This window comes from Schistosoma mansoni, chromosome 6 (assembly GCF_000237925.1).
Source record: "Schistosoma mansoni strain Puerto Rico chromosome 6, complete genome".
In the NCBI taxonomy this organism is placed as follows: Eukaryota; Metazoa; Platyhelminthes; class Trematoda; order Strigeidida; family Schistosomatidae; genus Schistosoma; species Schistosoma mansoni.
In genome coordinates this window covers 14,246,442-14,270,256 of record NC_031500.1, presented here as the reverse complement: position 1 = coordinate 14,270,256, position 23,815 = coordinate 14,246,442, and the positions used below count along the sequence as shown (strand labels likewise).

The 23,815-nt window shown below is 34.1% G+C and overlaps 1 protein-coding gene and 1 non-coding gene across 2 annotated transcripts in view; one reads left to right on the top strand and one right to left on the bottom strand.

The window, feature by feature from the left end:
• Positions 1–23,815, bottom strand: part of Smp_051000 (hypothetical protein) — a gene marked incomplete at its 5' end in the record, with an annotated part of 67,304 nt that overhangs the window by 15,893 nt on the left and 27,596 nt on the right. The window contains 3 exons of the mRNA XM_018798350.1: positions 2,608–2,686; positions 14,595–14,685; positions 20,172–20,270. Coding sequence (XP_018653301.1) covers positions 2,608–2,686; positions 14,595–14,685; positions 20,172–20,270 — 269 coding nt within the window. The remainder of the gene's footprint in view (positions 1–2,607; positions 2,687–14,594; positions 14,686–20,171; positions 20,271–23,815) is intronic.
• On the top strand, positions 9,436–9,565 carry Smp_sma.U4atac.1.1. Its single transcript, XR_001974641.1, has one exon. It is a non-coding gene (small nuclear RNA).

The window sequence follows — 23,815 nt, the reverse complement described above, 5'->3', positions numbered from 1 at the left end:
ATGGCTAATCTTTTAAATTGTATAACATTTTACATAATAGCTAGAATAGAATAAGACTAACATTGGAACCAAAGATGCGAGTTTCAGTCTAATTGTGACTTGTCAGTTGAATGTACCCGCATTTCAAGGTTGATTTTCATATTTGGGACTGGAATGAAACAACTTTCGCCTCACATTTCAACGCGTTACCCACGGAGCTACTGGATCCAGATAGCTAATAACTTGTTCAAAGAGAATTTTTATATTGCCGTAAGACAATCTGTATATGGCGTGTATATGCCAAAAAGACCGATAAAAATTCAATTCTGAGTATCAACAACAGGGACTAATTCAGACACTGACTAGTAACGATATAAATGAAAAATATGCTACTTCAGTCTTTGTGCCAAATAAACCTGGTTCGTTGATACGATTGTCTCAGTTATTTTATCTATTACGTGAGAATTGTAAGCACAGGATACATAATCCACATGATCATGGTAGATTTAATTTTTTAAAAAGTTGCCCAGAAAATTCTATTTCCTCTAGCAAAGTAACCTCAAGAATTCTTTGACATAGGGTGTAGTGTACCTTCATGGGATTGAGTAAATGCTAGTCGATATACTTAGATTCAAAATGACCATTTCAAGATCAACGTGTTCTAAAAATAGCTTAATTACTATGAGCATCTTATTTACCACACAGAAATGTTCTAGACTTTAATAAGGGACAATATGGTTTTGAATTTCAAGAAGAGCAAGTCATAGTGCTGTTAGGGGTATGTGAGTAGTTGTCAACTCTATTGAACTAATCGTGAAAGAACAGTTCTTTTTGTGGGATTCGATAAGAAAACATAGTTTGAGGTAATATTTTCGATCTGAAAGCGTAGAGCCTGTGGGACAACTGTTTTGTAAGTAGTTTTTAACGTAATGGCCCTGCACTTTTCAGACCTTGCCACCGAAACCGGAAATCCTTGAGGGAAGTTATGTCCCAACATTTCACAGAGCAAATCTCTTTTAAGTTCCTTTCAGTTGTACGAAGATGGGATCGCTGGAGAAGCTGGTAATCCATAGGAAACACCTCACTATCACTACAACCCAGTGGAAACGTCAGTGTGATTTCGTATTTGTACCACAAATTTACTGCTTTAGGTTTTATAACTCACCAACCCAACCTGCACAATGTGGTATAATTTCATGAAACATGTGTTTCAACCAATACAGCATTATGAGGTCATCACAATAGGAAAACCTGAACTCCACCCCAGGATGTTTGCTTCTGTTGAGAACGAGAGTAACCAATTTCACGAAATTAAAAAAAAGCTTTTTCTCCAATGATCATTCTGAAGATATGGAATCCATAGCAGATGAGGAATCTTGTCACTTACGTTTTAGACGTAGGCAATTTGTGGTTTGTAGAGGTTTTTCATAGCGAATAGGTGGACCGACAGACTGAGAGGAAAACGCTATTAAGACGGAGTGTGGTAAGGATGTAAGTTGAATTGAGACTAGAACGACGAGGTGAATATAACAAGGGTTAGGAATAATGTGTATCAACTATAAAAGAAAGACCAGACCTTGGAATATGGTTTAAAAAGACAAACTGGGAAGGCATGCATGAATTAATATTGAACTTCAAGATAGAGAGGGAGATAAAGACTGTGAAAAATCTTGAGCCATGTCATTCAAAATAATTAATCACTGATCGCAGTTATTAAGTGAAATCCGACATGGCTGTGTCTAGATCTATGAACACGACTCAGACCAATAGTCAATGGATACATAGATGCACGTCACATTTTGGCTTGTCCATCCTAGCTTTCTTCGAACGTACATCTGAATTAATACAAATTACTCATCTTAGTCGGTGGTTGTAAAGTATACGCAACACATGTCCCAACCACCTCAGTCGATGAAGATTTACAACTTGACCAAACAACTTGTCACCTTTACCAATTACTCCATGAACAATTTTAACACCATTCACTCGGTTAGGTAGGCAACGGTCAAAGAATAAATCAAAAACAAGAATTAATGACCGGCTGTTTCGTCTTATTTAACAACTGTCAAGCAATGTGAACCTAGGACTTTTGTTGGAATAATTACATGATTTCTTACCTACTTCGCCTTCATTTGTGTCATGTTTTATTCTCTGCAACTTTTCCTAATGAAACCTTATGTACCAATGTTTTCTTTTGTTGTACATAAATAATTTCAACGAAAGGCATTATGTCAACTAATATTATCCGATAGGTTTAATCTCATTGAGGCTCCACCTAAGATGAACATTATAATATATATTTAAATTAGAAATGATGTACTTATTTCAGAAATAAGTAGTTTGTAATAAAAAAATAAGAAAATTGTATAATGCAGATCTAATTGCATAACTCATTAAATCAGGATAAAACAAGCGACGTTTCACTAAACAAAGATAGTAAAAATATATCATAACCCAAATATTGGTTGAAACCGTTAGTTTAATATGTTAGGAAAAATTAAAAACTTGAAGTGTTCCATAGTTCTCAAAGAATGTCTCTTCCCAACTGATATATCGTTATAACCATAGGAGTAAATAGCTAGAAATAATCATATTCAATGAAAAAAAGATAAATATGAATCTACTTACCAATTAAACGAAGAACTTCTAATGTAGTTGTTGATAAAAGTGGCCCACTATGTTCATTTGAAAATGATGTATCATTAGACTGAAAAGTAAGTTATTAAATATTTCCATTAAGACGCCAAAAACACAATTTGATTGAAGAAGTTATCATAAGGGAGTTTTGTGGAGATTTTAGTAATTTTATGTAGTTGAGATCATGATTCAATTGAAGCTAGACCACCATGGAAAACCTGTAAGCACTGGGTGGCCGTTTTGTCCTATTGTGGGACCCCTCAGCAGTGCGCATCCACGACCCCGCCTCACGAGATTCGAACCCAGGACCCACCAGTCTCGCGCCAGAGCACTTAAACGATAGACCACTGAGCCGGCCGGCATCTAGCGGTGTAAATGTCTAACTTCAACCAATCCACGAAATTGATTGAAGAAATATTTCTTGTCAGTTAAATACTCAAAAATTATATATACAAATACAAAAGTTTTACAGTTAAGGATAAATAAAATCATTATCGAATAAATGATGCTTGGTCAATTTAATAATGTTTTCTCCAAGACAGTAGTAATCAGTGAGAAGCTCAATAGATGTGAAATATGTGACAGACATAAATATGAGATTATGTAATCGACCGAATAAAAACATCCGTTACGTAAGAGTAAAAATCAAGTTTGATATTGAATAGTCGAATAGAAATATTTAGCGTTATTTATAAATTATTAATATATAATTAGTAAAATTAGTGTAGAGAGAATTAGGTAGATTCAGTCAAATCAGGTTTTTCTTCCTTCAGTCAACCAATAGTGAACTTACTAGATAAGAATAAAATATCTAGTTCAGCTGCCTTGTGGAGCTAGTTATTATGGACATACAACCAAGCAAACACATCATATTTTTCTAAACATTACCTAATATGGTTGATCAAGGGAGAAAATTTAGTGAGAGCGTGAATAGGATTGTCAATAGAAATCATCATTTCATTTATTTGTGTTGAAACACCGACTTCGGTAGCTTGGACATGTTCTACGAATCTCGTCTCAGAGAATTCCACGTCGTGCATTATTTGCCGACTCTGGGACTAGTTGGAAAAAGCGGAGAGGTGGTCAGTGTATGACATGGTGTCGTGGTATGAAAGAAAGCTGCAAAGGACTGGCTTCTGTTAGTCCTTCACGACTCCGTGGCTGGGGTCCAAGAGATGGTGCAACACAGTGGCTAGAGACGTTATCAGATATGGCTCAGAATAGAAGCCAGTGATGTTCCTGCTGTAACCTTCTTTTACTTTCTTCACAAAGAGTGGTTATAACTTTTTTAACTGAAAGAGTCTTCTGGTTGTACATTGTACATTTCAGTTCCCCTCATCATTACTCTTCTCTTTTTTTCATTCTATTTTTTTCTTTCCCCTTTCTCTTCCCATTCTCATTGTTTTGTATGGAGCATATATATCTGATGCCCCTTTGTACCAATATGTATGTGTTTAAATAAATAAATAAGGGAGAAAATGGAACAGTAAGAAGCTCTTTTTTGGCATACATAGTAGATAACGGTCACCATATTGATACGAATTTAGCTTCCAAAGTCATTTATAGAATTTATCTCATATTTCCAGACTTCGTCTTTTACATACATACAACCAAACCCATTATTATACACATCAATAAACCTAATCTTGCCCCCGAATGCCCTAATACGGCCGAGAGTGGGGAGAGTCCGCTGTCCCTCTCCAAATGCTCTCACATGGCCACGCGTGTAGAACCACTGTTAGAGAAGTCCTACTCACTGCCTTCTCTCACCAGGGGTGTTGTTTACGAAATTGGGAGGACGAAAAGCGAATGCCCGGCGCTTTAATCGGGTCGGTGGACATAGTGAGTCCACCTAGGGGAGTTGGAAAACCCTCATTCCAAACCAATGGTGCACATGGGCTCCAGTATCCTGGGGAAACAAATGGCGTATGGATCAATCTTTGGTCACTGGCTACCATGGGATTACATCTCCTTACGATGCTTCACTGCCTTGTGGACTAGATATTTAGGTCAAAGGCTTCGGGTGTGGCCCCCAAAGAAAACCATCTGTTTCGGTTTGGGCAACCGGGCAATATCACAGCCCTCACACAAATCAAATGAGATTTGTGAGGCGCATATATATCTGGTGCCTCTTTGTACCAAAATTTATGTGTTTAAATAATAATAATAATTTAATAAACCTAATCTTTGTACACAGAAAAAGTTTGTTCAGCTTTTTCATTCATCGTCACCTTCTTCTCAGTTACTACATTTTTATCAGAAGGGGTTTTGCGGACATTAAAGTAATTTCAATAGTTGTGACCATGAGTCGGTTGAAGCTAGACCACCATAGAAAACCTGGAGGTACTGGACGGCCGTTTCGTCCTAATATGGGACTCATGATCTCAACTATTGAAATTACTATAATATCGACAAAACCTCTTCTGATATTAATTAACAAATGTTCACTAGTGACTGACTTCGAGAAGTATTTCCTGGGGTTCTAGTGAGAAGCAGTGACCAGTGGAGTTCAACCGGGTATGTTGTGAGATAGTAACTCACTGAAAACAATGGTGGATGTGTCGCTCAATTTCGTAAATCGGTTGAAGTTAGAAATTAACAGTGTTGGATGCCGGCCGGCTCAATGGTCTAGAGGTTAGGCACTCGCGCGCGAGACTGAGAGTTTCTGGGTTGGAATCTCGAGAGACAGGATCTTGGATGTGAACTGCTGAGGAGTTCCACAATAGGAGGAAACGGCCGTTTAGTGCTTCCAGGTTTTCCATGGTGGTCTAGCTTCAATTGAATCATGATCTCAACTATTGAAATTACTACATTTTTATGTGATATTAATTTTATAACTTCATTTCACGTGATTTACCCGTCTTAAGGGTTTGATCGACCACCTACTATCCTCTGCATTAATTTCGTTAATTACACATTTCTAGATTTACGAATAACATTAAACATTTCTATTCGACTATTCAATATCAAACTTGATTTTTACTCTTACGTAACGGATGTTTTTATTCGGTCGATTACATAATCTCATTTATATCTGTTACATATTTCACATCTATTGAGCTTCTCACTGATTACTACTGTCTTGGAGAAAACATTATTAAATTGACCAAGCATCATTTATTCGATAATGATTTTATTTATCCTTAACTGTAAAACGTATGTATGTGTATATATCTAAGTGTAGAGTTTTGGGATGAGTATTTAACTGAAGTGAAGTCCTTCTTCAATCAAATTGTGTTTTTACTTAATAGTTAGTTTATATTTTAATGACAAATAATTTTGATAAAGTACAAAGTAAGAGGAATTCTGATAAAATAATCAATATATTCTTAAATAGTCAAAAGCCTATTGGCTTAAGATGACGGTTGGAGTTGATCGACAGGAAATCCTGGCCCACGGTTTAGTGTTGTTTGATAACTGTCAGAAAGGTGGACCTGTAATCTTGAAGGGACTGATGATGTCTAAGGGATTCGATCCCATGTCACCCAGTTTCACAGTCAACCTAGTGGTTTACTTTTTAACATTCTATATGACTTCATCACACGTTGTTACCACATTTGTTATCAGGATGGGCAGTTTATCATTGGAGATTTAATTTAACTTAATAGACTGGATTTAACTGTGCTACTACATGATAAATATAAAGCAAGGCTGAAGTTTCAGAACTTTTCTAAGTGGTTATTGTTTAGATGTTTGTTTTACAACTACTAATTAATAGAATCACTGTATCCTTGTATTTCCTTGTTGGTAAGCTTTTCCGTGATGCATAGACTGTTGTTATGTGTTGTATCATTTTTAAGTCGATATTAATTTATTGATAATCTATTATATAGTTCTCTTTCACTCATAGAGTTGTTGTGCCTATATTGTAATTTCTTAATTATGTTAATATATGGTAAACCTTTTATTCTAGATTATTGTATGAGTTGAGTGATAAATTGAGACTGTATTATTAGTTGTTGTTTGTTTGCTGTGTTATCTTCTATTCTGACTACTAGGAGAGCGTGGAAGAACCTCATTCTGGACTATCAGTGAATAAGTACTGTTCTTGGTTGTTCTCTCATTAGAATCAGCTCATTGGCTAGCTGGACATGGGTACCACGTAGATAATCAAGGTCAAACAATCAATACTTGGATTATACCATATAACTGCTCTTTTATAATTATGACCCCGTAACACGGACCTCATTCTAAACCAAGCACTTTTTGTCACATAGAACTAAAACATGATATCGGTTCACGAAGTTATTGTTCGACGATTTGAGATATATTGGCAGATGCAGACTACCTGTTTGGGGACTGAGCAATAGTCGCGATCAGAGTTCGGAGAATTCGAGTAACGTTGCTCAGAACCAGTCACAATGAAGCAGGCATATTCACTCTTTATTTTACTTTACATATTTAGATCCATTACTCTTTTGAATAAGCCTTTCATAATACCTTTCCGGACCATACTCGCAATGTTTTGTTTTCTTCATTACAATTGACACTAAGATTAATTTGACCCCTTTGATATTCACCAAGTTAACTTCATCTTTTCGTGCTTATATAGTACATCAAATTTGACCACTGTACAATTGTGCCAGGCTGTTATTACTGAATTAGATACTCCGTAAAAACTGTAGAGCAACAGACACCTTTCTCATTTAAAAGTTGGAATCATTAGCGTGTATCCATGACCCCGATTAGGATCGAATCCATAACCTAGTAAAGTCGTGGACGAGTACTTCTGAGTTTTATACACGGGGAAAATTGAAACAAATATTCAATTTTGTTCTTCATATTTGATCTGTATTCAAGACTTTTAAAAAGAAAAAGCGGGATTAGCGTCATTTAATGACAGAATTCCCTATATTCGCTTTTTATTTTCAAGGAATTTACTTCCCATTTGTAGTGTGGTATAGCAGATGTTATTGAATTAAATACACTGTGATGTCCACAAGTTGCATTTTTCGAAAATATCAACTGGCTTTATTCTTAATATAGATTGCTAACAGATATAAAAGCTAAATACTTAGGACAAGTAGCTGAATTATCCATAATGACATATTAATAGAGTAGGTCACAAGTCATATTTATCTTAGTTATTGAAAATAGTGTACTGTGATTATTTTGAAATCTGGCGTACCGCTCAGATTTGAAAATCCCCTGAATAAAAAAATAGACTGATCATATAAACAAGTTACATTATGCTAAAATAAAACAAATTTGATTACAAAGGACTTTTCTAAATAATGCTTTATACAGTCCATATATATTCAGAATGTGGTTGTGGAGACTGTTGAATTCCAGTAAAGTTACGAACTAATCCAGGTTATATATATATATATATATATATATATATATATATATATATATATATATATATATATATATATATATATATAGACACAAAGGACAATAGAATATATACGATACTTGTCTTATATAACTTACGAAATCGTTTGGTGAAATGGTAATAAACTTGTCGTTATTATTGATATTACCATGATTATCATGATCATCATGATTATGATCATTATTATTGGAAGAAAACTTTGTATTTGACTGTTGTCTAATATCGGCTGATGCTGACGATGAATTCATTAAATTAGGAGAGTTAATTTCATTTTGATCAAGATGATTGTTACTATTAACATTATTATTATTACTGTTATCATTATTATTACTATTCTCGGGATCCTCAGGGAATTGCACAAACGTATAAGGGAACGCGAATAACTTCTGATTTTGTAGTTTTGAAACACTGAACATGAAAATCAGTTTATTTGGAGAAAGAAATAGAGGAATATTATAAATATGATTAGAATTAATTATTGGCCGAAAATTCTAACAATACATTCAATACAACTGATTTTATGTACATATAACGAGAGAGGGAGGTAAAGTGAAATAATGAGTTTCAAAGATGAATTTCATTATGAATTGACATTCATTTGAAATAGTTTACATTACTCTTTGATGTTAAATGGTTGATGTTATGATCTACAGTGTCTGACATTTGATACCGCGACTCCCTCACCTGACTGACTACTAAGCAAGAAGATGGGAAATGAAGAAGGACTTCTATAAGGTGATCGAGCTACACGCATATATATATATATATATTACATGTCCATTAGGAAATTTTTGGTTGGCATTAGGTGGCCTTGCCAGTTAGCTACTTCTGATTGACTCACTATATCAGTTGGAGACAGTGGTGGTAGAATACCCTGTAGGACTTAGATTATTTACTGGTTGGCACTCACTCATCAGCAAAAAGTACATGCAATCCCGAGGGAATCGTTCCACCATAGAATGGAGTAACTTAAACTAGTAGCTGCATTGCAACTTGATCGATATAATCCGATCAGCACATAAAATCGGTCACTGTCAAAAGTCAGTCTGTGATGTAAACTATAAAACAAGTCATTGGTTACAACGGACAGACAGAAAAGTTATCTATTTTCTGATACTCAATGTCTATGCATGATTAATCACTTGTTGATTGTTAAATAATATATATATTACAATTGGAATGACTTTAATTCGATAATATATGCACTTCATTACTACTTAAGAAGCAGTTCTATCTTTTGCAATCGATTCCTGGAGCTGGTTTTTGGTTGGGCGTATAGATTTTACAACCTTGAATGCCATTGAAGACATGATAGGCTGCTAGCATGCTACGATTCTTTCAATTCTCGTTCATTTGGAAGAGATAAATCACTAGTTCTAATGAACTGAACGAATATCAAATCAATGCTGACATGATACAAACACGCAAATCAGCGGATATAGACTACGACTATGTTCACCATATTTATCCCTCCTAGAAGGGACATCAAAAATTCAGCCTAAGCCCAAAGACCCGGCTGATGACATCAGTCAATGACTGGTAATTTAGTGTTGGCAATCTCGCACTCAGATAGACTTCATTGTACGAGTCGCTTCCCCACCACAAGGTCGATAAGCTAACTAAAAGAATTGAAGGCGAACCAAATTAAGTAGACCTAATAAATATTTACCTATTTGCAAATTAGCAATAAATCCCGACCATTTCGACAGAGAAACTAGAAAATATTTATTTGTGCAATAATAGTGTGATAAATTTAGATTTGAAGAGAATAATAAGTTATAATTTAAAAATAAAAAAAGTGAAATTCCAATATATACTACTTAAATAATTAGATATCAACCACCTATCATGTAATGTAATGGTTGTATTCGATTAGACTCTTTTATTCAAAAAGAGACTTCTGATTATAAACTTGCAATGAAAGTGATAACTATTATAGGATTTTTGAATAAGTTTACTAATTCAATTAACGTATAATTTATCTACCACAATATAAGACGTATAGATAATAATTTTAAGAAATAAATAGTAGAAATCATGATCTGATTTTAGCTAGATCGCAGTTTAAAACCTGGAAGCACTAGATAGATGTGCATATTCTAGCATGAAACTCTTCAAGCAATTCTCATTCACAAACCCATCTTTGGGAATCGGACTCAGGACATTCGGTTTCGCTTACAAAGGTTTAATCTCTAGACCACTGATTCGATATCCAGCGGTGTCTATGTCTAACTTTATTCAACCCATGATCTTGAGCAACCCTTCTTCATCCATTATCTGAGGTGGATAACTGTCTTACACAGAAACGGATTGAACTCATTTGGTCACGGCTTCTCACTAAAACTGTTATAGTCATATCTTGAAGCTAGTTGCAGGTGAGCACATAACTATTATTATTATTATTATCATTGGAGATTTGTGGAGGTTGCAGTGTTTTCAAAGTTGAAATCACTTACTGATTTTAACTTGACCACTACTGGATGCTAGCCCATTGTTCTAGAGGTTGAATGTTTGGGCACGGGATAAAAATTCCTAGGTTTGATTCTGACATGTGGGTTAGTGGATGTGAATTGCTGACAAGTCCCATACTAGGACGAAAAGGCCATTCAGTGCCACCAGGTTTTCATTGGTGGTCTAACTTAGATTAGTTCGTTATTTCTAGTGTTCAAATACTACAATCGCCACAAATCCCCCATACCAATAAACAGTTATTTGTCAGTGTATGAATGTCGCATAAAACCGATTCAAGGTGTTGAATACAATAAAACATAACTGAAACACTTCGATTGCTGTTTTTTTTGGCTTAACTAAAGAAAAGGAGACGTGTACACCATGAAAGTTATAGACTGACACTCCATTAAATGGTCATGAGTGTTGTATTGTTCGTTCCCTGAAATGAGATTACATTAAACTTTTGGTAAATCTGTTTCCCGATTCGGGTGCGCTGAGCGAAGTTCTAAAAGAAAATGATTGGATTGTTAATTATGTTCTCACTGTACACTGCATACTTCCACGGTAAAAATATATATTTGCACATATAGGCACCTGAATAATTAACACACTTAAGACAACAAAATTTCAGTTTAGAAGCTTTAGTGGAGACTGATTAAGTTTTTATGAGTTGTATTCATCAAAGATTGATAATAATTAAGGTATCAATGAAAACCAGGGTGTTCGGTTCAGACATATCAGAATTGATACAGTTGTTCCAGTAGTATTGGATGATCTTCACGTCCTATCGTAAGTTGATTGAAGTTCATATCGTACCACTAGACAATGACTACAATTTTCTAATGGCTACGCGTTTTCCGTTAGATCTGATGTTCTTAAACTCAATCTTTGGTGGGGTCATGAAATCATGGTTTTTGATGTCCTCCGTGTTCTACAATAGCATCTCAACTGACATTAATTTGTGGCAAATACAATGACAAAATATATTTTTTTCAAAACAACTTTATGTACACCCACAAAAATCATTTGTTCAGTTCTGTTCCATTTAAGTATCAACACCTAACCTACCACCAGTAAGTGTCATGATCACTTTTATCTCCAGGCAAGAAGAATAATTATAATAATGAAATAAGGAGAAAGGTAAAAATCAATTAATAGACTAAAAAACTTACATTACTGTCGAATTATTATTATTGTTATTGCTATCTGAGACTTTGCTCAGCCCATTAACTGTAATGCTTTTATTAACATTACTACTGCTGCTATTATTAGTAATATTGTTATTAGATGTATTAGTTTCAAATAAATATTTTACTGCTCTAAATTCCTGTAATAAAAGAAAAAATAAAACCTCAACAAATATTAAGATGCATAGAGAGAATGATAAATAACCATTATTAAATAGTTGAAAGTGTGAGTCAATTTAAGCTAGACCACCATGGAAAACCGGGAAGCAATGGACGGCCGTTTCGTAATATTATGGGACTCCTCAGCAGTGCGCATCCACGATCCCGCACTCGCGAGATTCCAACCCAGGACCTATCAGTCTCGAGCCAGAGCCCTTAACCGATAGACCACTGAGCCGGCATCCAACACTATTAATGTCTAACTTCAACTGATCCACGAAGTTGAGCAACCGTTCACCAATTGTCTTCAGTGAGTTGATATCTCACGACAGACGTGGTTTGAACTCCATTGGTCACTGCTTCTCACTAGAGCTCCTGGATGTACTTCTCGAATTAATTAATATTATTAAATAGGAAATGAAAATATGTCAAATGTATATTATTCTAAAGGAATAGTCCAGTCTTAACAACAATTTGATAGGCTAAATTTTCTTAAATTCATATCATGACTTGTCAATCTCATAGAGCCTTTCATGGAAATCTCTTTTTAAATTAATTAAAATCAATCTTCTGAGGAGATGAATAAAAAACACAGTTTTTTTCCATAAATCAGGATTAATGGTTCGTATAATGATGTACAGATGGATCAGTATTCGTAAGATTTAAAAAGTGTATGCAGACGTTTTCGGTCACGAAGAGTTAATTGAAACAAAGAAATTTGCATGCATGTTTATAGCCGTTTTCTTCTTAACAAATGGATGAAAAGTTATACTCTATTGGGAAACATATGGTTGATAAAATTATCTCGACCTGTTACAAGTTAAATTCACTTAGTATTGTTTGTTTGTATCTTCCCATTGATGTTTAGGACGGCAACTGGTCAGTCTCTTATTGGCCATATATGCATACTGTGTGGATCGCCTCAATATAGCCTTAATTCACAAGCATTATAAGCAAAGATGGATAGTGGCTAGCAGTGGTGATGGCGTTTGAAGCGAAAGGTACTGGGTTCGAGTCCCAGAGTGAACATCGACTCTGAGATGCAGGTACATCCAGCTGACTAGTCCCAAATAGAATGAAACGCGCTTCCTGGATTCCAATGCTAGCCACTATCCATCTTTGTTTATAACTGTTACAGGTTGGTTTAGTTTAAGGCAACCAAACTAAATCTTGTTCATTCAGTTGGCAAATGTATCATTCTTCTAGAGATACTATTACGCTCGTCAATATTTATTTAATCTATTCGAAATTCATTCTAATATTTACATCAACAAAATGCTTATTGTAGAGATTGATATGCTTTTTCTGTACTCCACTAACAATAAAATTATAATAGCGCATAAAGTACTCATCATGATCGATAGGCCACTGGAATTTCTATGTTCTCAAACTTCCTCCAATCAGAACAACAGAAAGTCATATAATTGCTAACAGGTAGTCTTACTATTTAGACACTTAACTCAGGTGATTACATAAGTAAGATAAAATGGTGAGATGCACCACCTCAATATTGAGGAACTCCATTCTAGATGGGAACAACTGTCTAATGGTCCTTGCTATTTAATCTAACCTCAACTAAGATCAACCAGTAACTAATAAAACATACAAATATCGGTGGGATTATAATCTATGGACGACCTTTTAGTGAAAACTAAAGTGACCTGGAAAAACTTCAGTCACATAATAGGGCCAAAACAAGTTACAAATTAGTAAAGAGAATCAGAATTAGTCGTTAGTATTGAAAGTTAGGGTTAGGACTTAGCATTACAGTATTCATTACGAACTAACATCAATTATAGTGCCAGAATATTATTTAGCTATTTGGATGAAGAAATTTTGCACTAAAATCAAAGAGTCCTTATCTTAAATCTGAATGGTTGGCTCATAAATTATGGTCTCCACCAAATATCTCTTTTTTGCTTATTCCTTATGTCCACTGTAATATATTCAATATGACCAAATTGACTACTATAGCAGCGACATTTATGTGTCAAAACAGTTAGTTGTTTAGAAATTTATGAATTAATGAAGTGAGTGACTACACGAGATTCACAAACAATAAACCTTGATCTATGTTTTTCAGTTCTGTGTTATTAATATAAGGGATGAATCTTCAGTATAAAATTAGAATGTGCTAATTAAAAACAATGCTTAATTTCTGTCTCTGTGGATTGTATATAACAGGTAAATTTACACTATTCCTAATTCTCAACCTTGAAGTCTTGATAATTCTGAAACAAACTAATATCTGATGGCACTAAGTTTCTGTTAACAAACTAATCAGACAGCACCTCTTTGATTGTTTTTTTTTAGCGGAATGCACTAACTCATATAACGACAAAGCAGCTTTATACTATGGTCGAAGTCATCTGCTAATGATGAAAATCCTAACCCTTAACCCTAACTAGAAACAATGTGAAGACTTAAAAGATCACTTGAATCCTTTTAAGTGTTCATGAATATGAACAAAACATAACCCTTAGGACGGGTTTATATGTCATTGTTTTGTGGATTCACAGGTAGAGTAACCTGTAGCAGACACTAACAGACTCAATAATTGTATAGAATTTGTCTAAACATTGTAATATTATGATTTTCTTTTCCACAAACTATCCATTTACAAAAGCTATTTTCTGACAGGGTAGTAAGTAACTGGGTTGTGTTTGTTTTAAGCACGTCGTTATACTCAACTTTTATTGTACGTTATTCCACACCAGAAGAATAAATTTATTAGGCAAGGATTTCGGTAAAGCGAGTGACCTATATTTGATATAACAAACAGTGAGGTGAGAAAAGAAAAAATGAACTGAACAAAAAAAAAATAGGAAATCACATCTTATTACCTGAAGATCCATTACAGTGAATGAATGCTTGACAGGACATATTTTCCAAGTTTCATTTTCTAAAAACATTTTAAGTCGGTCCATATGCTTTCTATCACAAAAGTAGCAGAATAAATTTGAAAGAAAAAAAAACAATCAGACATATATCACTCAAAGTTTATTCTAATTAGTTTCCATGTAAACGAATGTACAAATAGAAGTATTTAGACCAAATAAAATGTACGTGAAACACTAACGTTTACTCATTTTAAAACAAGTAGCTAATAAATGACCATCTTTGTTTGTGTAGATTGCAGAGATTAAGATAATTTGAAAATGATTTCATTTATTAACTAATGTGAAGTGGAAAACCGCTGGAAACCATTAAGTATTGTACAGCTGATTTATTAATGTTTAAAACTGTTAAGACAGCAGTGTACAAATAACTTCAACATGCTTAGTGGTCGGAAATCAGATTTATAGGCTTCGGATTCAGAGTGTCATCAATGAACCCACTCTAAGTTCAATTGGTATACAAAATTATAGTACATTTGTATATTTCAGAAAAACATGAAATTGTACACAGTCGTAGAGTGAAAGGTCCATATTATACGGCTAAATAATTGATAAAAAGAATGAAGAAAGTTCGCATAGACTTTTGTAATATCGAATAGTAGTTAGAAAAAACAAATTATACATCACAAAGTGACTTTTGTTAGACTATGATTGAAAATTAACAAGTACTAGACAACCATCTTGTCCTAGCGTGACACTCCTTAGTAGTACGCACTCATGACCCCATTCAGGACTGATCTTAAGACTTCCAGTCATTGTGGAGAGCAATTAAGTTCAATATAAGCTACTGTAGAGTCCCAAATTACAATGAAACAGTTATCCAGTGTTTCTTGGTTTGCATTAACTTTTTTGACGACAGTTAACCCGTAACATGAAACTTCAAGTCCCACAACCCCCAAAATATCTCATAATAATAAAAGGATATGGCTAGATATCTGTGCATGAAAATTCAAATCAATAATACCAACGAACTGTCCAACAGCTTCATCATAATAAGTAGATTCTCCACTTAGCCAACAGAATTCATCGTTTATATGTTAGATGGATTATTCTAGTTACATATACATAAGTTGTATGATTTATTTATTATTATCATTATTATTAGTATTACAGCACAGCTCTTTACATGGTCTTGGTCTTTACCCATTGTATGGTTAAGTTGATAAAATATCAGGAATGCGTGTAATGGGCTAATGGAACTGTAGACCATAACTATTGATATTAGTTTACACACATTTTATTGCAGGTTTATTTCACATTAACCAAATTCTGTACACCGTCTAGTGGGCAGATGTAGGTGAAATTAGTTGCGAACATTATAACACGTATAATCCATGCTAAAACATAGTCTACTTTAACACTGAGATTTAGGAAAGCATAAAGCGACCAGATTATCGTGGTAACAGTCTATGAAACCTAAGCAATGCCAGGAAGTTTAAAATTACTGGATAAAAAAACAAGGGTCAAATATTTTAGAGTACAAAGTTCGAATCGGTTTAACTAAAGCAAGAGGTTATCAACTTATAAGCTGGTATATAAGAATGTATTTTTTTATTCCTTTAATTAGCTCATTTTACTGTCTTATGTGCAAAATTGTAGTCTATTTTTGACACACTGTAATTTTTCGAGGGTAATCTCTTGCGCTCAAATGATGTGTGGTAACAGCTTGATCCGATACACTACTAATGAATTAAGTCTTAGTGTTTCTATTTTTTGTTAAAAAATCTCTTTTATTATATCCCACAATATCTAACTCATTGAGAGACACTACCCTACTAATTCATTTATAAGTGATGACAGGCTTCAAAAGTTTTTCTCAAAGGTGATGAGATATGTTTTAACATTCTTGTGTTTTACTTGGAATTCAGTAACATTTCTGATTAAATGGTAAACTATGAGTTTCATTGATAGATGCTTTTTCGGCTTTGTACCTTAGATGGTTTCATGACCTAACAAATCCGGAAGATAGATATTTACAAAAAACTAATCTTAAAGTCATCGTAACATCGCGAATCCTAATAACATAGTAACACATCTGTGTTTTTTTTCATAAACAGAAGTGATGTAATCATTAGTAAGGAAAACAATAGATAATCAAAAAAATATCAAACGATGCATTTATGCTGTTTGGAGACTATAAACAACTTCAGATCTGGAATAAATATGCATCGGACCGAGTATTATTACATTTCAAATTAGCACAATGATGGATAATAAAAGTAGTTAGGAGTGTATTAACACTAATGACAATTTAAAAAAAAGAACCAAATATACAGAGTATAGCTAAAACAGAACAAATGTAACAGCAACCGAAAGAGTACCGTAACATCAAAATTTAAAACTTAGGTGAGATAATACAAAATTGTTAAATTTATTCTATTTCAATCGGTTTAAAACATTGTTAACATAAGCAAAGATGGATGGTGGCTAGCAGTGGGATCCAGAACGCATGTCACGTCCTATTTGGGACTCGTCATCTGGATGAACCTGCATCCCAGAGTTGATGTTCACTCCGGGATTCTAACCCAGTACCGTTCTGTTTGTAATGCTTGTGATTCAAGGATATATTAAGGCAATCCGTACTGGATAAACAAATACCAATAAGAGATTGATCAATTACAGTCCTAAACATCGATGGGAAGGTTCAAACAAACAATGCAGAAATGAATGGTTAACATAGGATTTCTAAACATTAGGTTACCACTATTATCCTGTGGATTATAACAACCAATAAGTCTGTAACCTAGCAACACAGGTCACTTTGACAGTCGATGATATTATCATGAACTGATCTCATGTCTTGCTTCATGGTGTGACCTCGAAATTATTCATTTGATCATCAGATGAAAGGAGTGATAAAATGGAATATTTCTTGTAGACTTTGAAAAGAGAAAAATCGAAAAAACGTCAGGGACGTATCCTGTTTGTGTTATTGTTGTCGGGTAACAGATATAATAAAAAGCTATACAACTTTACCTAGTTTCTATTATTTAGTTATATGGTTAACGAATATTACTTCTAATTTTTTTTGATAACTGTTTGAGTAAAATCAAAACAACCATATTTTAAAATCAAACCCGCATGCTATTTCTTTGTATATTTAGGTGAATAAAGAGTGTAGAACTTGACTAATTGAGCACATATTTCAAAAAAACATTTAAACCACTCTTTTTTTCAACGTTTATAGTCACGCCCTCAAAATTTAACGTTAAACCTAAAGAAAAGAAAACCATGATTGTTTTAATGTCAGTCGTTTGAGCGATAATTACCTCTATTCGTCATAATAATTTAAAATAATTGAACTAATGCGAACTCAGATTCAGCTTAGAAATGTGGTCACAACCATGGAAGATTTATTCCTACATATGCTGTTTGCTGTAGCATCCCAGAAGCTGGAATAGCATTCAGAAAATTCAAAACGGTAATCTATTGTCATTTCTTTGCTTGTAATTTGCATTTCCGTAGGAATTAAAAATAATATGTAGAGTTTTTATATGGAAGCAGCGGTCAAACAGTACCATGGATAAAGGAAAATCATATTCAAAAATCGAAGTTAGGTTGAGGAATCAACTATCTCCTTAAAATGTATCAACAGAAGTCAAGTATTTATATACCTATAATTTAACTATAATGGTTAACTATACAAAAACAATGCAGATAACATGATATCTCGTCCATTTAAAGATAAATAAAAAGACCATAGCACACTATACATTTCCATTGTCTTAAGTATAATAATAAATAATGACAATCGTTGATATGGTGATAAACAGCGAGCACATGCAAACAAGCTAATCGACAATATACATTCTCTCTTTCTTTCTCTTACACACACATACATACACAACCTTGAATAATAAGGAGAGGTGGCATGCGAATAAACTTAACCATTTGTTTTTGAACATATGTGAGCAGATACATGAAAAGTGATACCAGAACGAGAAAAGAAAACAGACTAGTAATTAATAAACATTTCTGTACTACAGAATTACAGCGACAAATAGTTACATCTACGTAACAAACCAATAAAATGAATCAAAACTATTCTATCTTTTATATATTTACTGTATTCTATGCTAAAATATATGAATGTTATATACATGTATATTGATTCATTGATGAACAGGTCAAAACATGAAATAAACTGATCAGACAAGAATATGGACAAAATGAAAAGCACAGTAACATTCAAATGTTCCAAGCTCTATCAACCAACTAACTAACATTGTAAGTAAAGATGGATAGTGGCTAGCAGTGGAATCCAGGACGCGCGTTTCGTCCTATTTGGGACTCGTCAGCTGGATGTACATGCATCTCAGAGTTGATGTTCACTCTTAAACTCGAACCCAGTACCCTCGCTTCAAACGCCATCGCGTTATCCACTCGGCCACCATGCTTACAATGCTTGTGAAATAAGGCTATATCGAGGCAATAGGCACAGTATGCACATATGCCAATTAGAGACTCACCAGTTGCAGTCCTAATATATCGATGGGAAGATTCGAACAAACAATACTAAATGAATTTAACTAACTAACAGATTATTTTCATTGACCATTTAACCAATCGGTGTATATTGTTATGATTAGGATTGATTTTATCGCGCATAAACAGCTGAGGTTATCTATCTATGACTTTGAAATAAATCCAATGCATTTTATTCATTTACAAGAGTAAAATATTTGAGTAGATAATTTTGATATTTGAAGTTTGGTAGGGTTTTTTTCGAAATAGTGACTTGTCAGTCTGAGATTGTCCGCAAGGTTTTCCATAATTAATACGTATGTTGAGTTCAAAACATTCGACCATTTTAAAAATCATTCGATGGATGAATGTTTCATATTAGAGTGTAATGTTTATTGGGAGTTTCATTTTAAGTCTTTAATTACACTATACTTGTGATCATTTGATACATGAGGCTGTGCTATACTACTATGTCAATACGAAACAGTTACGGTCAATTCTAGAGTCTTTAAGTGAAATCTTCAATGAAAACTAAAGTCTAATTTGAAGTATTCTTTCACAAATCAGGGGGAAAATACCCAAATGTGTTTGATATATCACTTTTATAGAACACTGAAAATATCATGGATAACCTTGCCATTTAAATATCTTTATATTCTGAGAATTGTTGGTAAAAAAAAATGGTAACTGATCACTGATTATGATTAGTTAATTTTAAAAAGGTTGGACGAACTAAGGAACACTAAGTAGCCATTTCAACAATAATATGAGACGCCTGAATAGTATGCATCCACGACCCAAGTGAGGACCGAACCCAAGATCTTCGATTTCGTACGCAAACACAACCTCCAGACCATTGAACCAGGGATCTAATGGTATATACATCTAACTCTGGTTAATCCACAAAATTGTGTGGCCATCTTCCATTGTCTGCGGTTTTTATTACTTGTGATGTAATCCATACATATTTCACAAACTTCAAAAGGCGCTATTCTAGAAATGGATAGTTAATAATAAACATCATTTTTAAAAGAAAACAAAAAAATAACATTTATTTACCGATGAAAGTCTTTAAAATATTTTTGAATTGAAATTCGTAAAGCTTCCAGTAGTTCATTTGGTGAACATTCACAAAATTCTTCACCTATATGTACAAAACTAAACAAAGAAACATGATGAAACTTATGGGAAATGAGATAATGAGAAATTACAGCTCTGATGGATAATTTTGGTAAAACGTTGAATCCTCTGAACTGGATGGATAGGACAAGCTATGAATCATATATATGTAGAGGAATAGCTTACCTCAACCTAAAGTTTGTCCTGATCTTGTTTTTTTTTAAAAAAAGAACAATAAAAACTTTGTAATTAAAACATCTAAATCAAAGAACAAAACTCCACCAATAAAAATCATTGAATCGATATTGCAAACACTATGATAAGGTATTACATAGTATAGATGATGAAATTAAAAGATTCGTTCATCCACTAGAGCGGTGATTCAATAGTTAGGACGTTAACCTTTCGATTATTAAGTCACGGATCTGAACCATGACCCATCTTTTGACGTTTGAGCAATCGGGTAGTATTACTAGACTTCAAACTTAGTGTGTGTCTTGAAGTCAAGTACACCAATCTACACCCTATTTATGAGTTAATCATAATTACATTGACAGAATTGAAGTAGTCTAACATAAGCGTGTTATATCCTAGTGAAGATTAAAGTACGGGTAACTTCCGGGACCTATTAATAGACTATTATTCGATATATATTCTTATTGTATAACTATTCGGTGATTAGATTTAATGAATATATACATTCATTTTATTATAAGCTTCATTTTGCCCTATAGATTATTATTATACGATTTACTGTTCCTGAATTATATTCAGATTATTGATTACTGTCTCCCACGTCCAAAGCCACATTTTGGCTTGATTTTGTACAAATGTTATTTCCTATTTTATGGTTCATTGCGCTCTGTTTGTCTGGTATATAAACCAAGTATGCTTGAAATAAATGATGCGCATAACAGGAGCTGTTATTGGTGTTCTGGACTCAACTGGACGGAGTAGGTGGACAGAGGACCAACAAGGAAGCTAGGGCTGTTCATAACGGTCGAACGCCATTGGTTTGGCACAGTGCTAAGACTGAATAGTTCGTATTTCGATTGGTGAATAAACAACGTGATAAAAAGACGGGCTTGAATCAACAACAAAGCGTATTACACTTTTTTGATGCAATCAATTCACACAATTTATATTATATCAGTAGTAGTAATAGATTTTCATTTGTTAGTTTCATTAACGTGAATTTTTATAGATCCATATTTAGATAAACTAGTGAATGGCTTTGACATAATACGTGATGTTTTTCAGCTAAAACTTGATACATCTAATTTGAACTTAGACAACCAATGATGAATTAAATTCGTAATGTTCTTCTAGTGGTTATTTAAATAGGTAACAGTACAGTAGACGAAACATTATAGGTCAGATACGCTACCGAAGGGAATCAATTATGATTCTAGCCTACAAAAGGACAAATTTAAAAATACCAATGATTCATGTACCTTTATTTTATTTATTTATTTAAACACATAAATATTGGTACAAGGAAGCACCAAATACATAAACGCCGCACAAATCTCATTCGATTTGTGTGAGGACTGTGATACTGCCCAGGCGCCCAAACTGAAGCAGGTGGTTTTCTTAGGGGGCCACACCCCGAGCCTTTCACCTAGATATCTGACCCAATAGGCGGTGAAGTATCGTAAGGAGATGCTGTCCCATGGTAGCCGGTGACCAACAATTGATTCATAAGCCATTTGTTCCCTCAGGATACTGGGGCCCATGTGCACCATTGGTTTGGAATGAGGGTTTTCCAACTCCCCTAGGTGTACTCGCAGTGTCCACCAACCCGGTTAAAGCGCCAGACATTCGCTTTCCCTCCTCTCAATTTCGTAAACAACAGTAATGCCACGAGAAGGCAGTGAGTAGGACTACCCTGGCTGAGGCTATATACGCGTGGCCATGTGAGAGCATTTAGAGAGGGAGAGCGGACTTTCCCCACTCTCGACCGTACCAGGGCATTTGGGGGCTTCGTGTACCTAAGCATTTGGTTTTACAGTTCTGTTTTACCAACGAGCTTTCGTTTAACCTAGTATCTACTGTTATACGGCTTACTATTCCAAACTTGTTACCAGTATTTTATTTACAGCTTTCCCTATTTACAGACACTGTTGGCTCATTTATTTATGATTGCCATTTTTCATTTTATTGCGTGATGCGGTCCAGGATGTTTGTAAATAAACCACGTCTGTTTTGAAATAAAAAGTAAGTAAAGACTGGTTGCTGATTTCTGAACTGAAGGAAAAGGCATAGAAAGAAGCTTGCGAATAACAGACCAATAGGAACATAGCTCAGCATCATAAACAATGGCCATAATAGATCCGTTCATATTCTTACACTACATCTTTAGCCTCAGTATTCATAAATAATTATTTACTGACTTCTTCATCGCAAACCATATTCTGCCCTTCGTATTATGATTGGTAGTAGGATCATTTTGACTTTATTACAATTCAACTTGTTGACTTTATCTCGATATACTAACAATGTGTGACATCCTGAGATGACAACTGATCTTATGAAAGCTCTTCATGATTATATACAATATATATATATATATATATATATATATATATATATATATATATATATATATATATAGATAGATAGATAGATAGATAGATAGATAGATAGATAGATATATAGATATATATATATACGCCAAAAACCTTCAAAACATGAATAGTAACGCCTTTCATTTACAAATAAGAATAGCGTATTGGAAATCATGAATTTTATTGACATAAACTAGTTAGTGACCACATATGATCGTACATTGAAAAATATTCATTAATAGATTCATGTAAATAAAGGTGGAAAGTAAATTGAATCGATTTTTCTCGCTTTGGAGGAGATTTAAACAAAAATTACTGAATTTCAAATTTTCATTTTCTTTATCGAATAAATTAGTGTTTTTGTTTATTAATAGATTTTAGCAAATATATATACATATACGCATTGTAATTGTTACTGTTTAGGTTCAGGGTACACAGATATAAAAGATAGTGATTGGAGGTGGTCAATAAGAAACCCTGGACCCGAGTTTCGTGCTACCTGGCACTCGTCAGCAAGGTGTACCTGTAATCTTGAGGGAACTGGTGCTCCCTAACGGATTAAATCCCGTGTCACTAAGCTTCACAGTCAGAGACGTTAACACTGAGCTATTCGGGCCGCCACCGACCTCCTGTAGGACTGAGATCAGCACTAAGAAGGACTTAACACGTATGACATTGATCACTACCCAGTGATCAATCAATTGTGACACAGATATATGTATGCATTTGTGTACAAAGGGATATAACTATTTTCCCATTAACATTTCATCAAAATTAATCTTTCTATAGCTTAAAGTGCGATTATAGTAAACAAAAGTCAAGAACGTTGAGTGACATGGCTCAAATTCAATGGAAACAATGTAAATGCATTCACTGTTTGTCGCCCTTTAGAACATAAATTTTGGAATGTTCTCATACTTTTTAATCTATGAATTCATACTGTCTACCAGAATTATGTTTCCTAATCGTAAAATCTTATATTACTACCAAAACTGTTGTTACTTCGACTATTTTGAC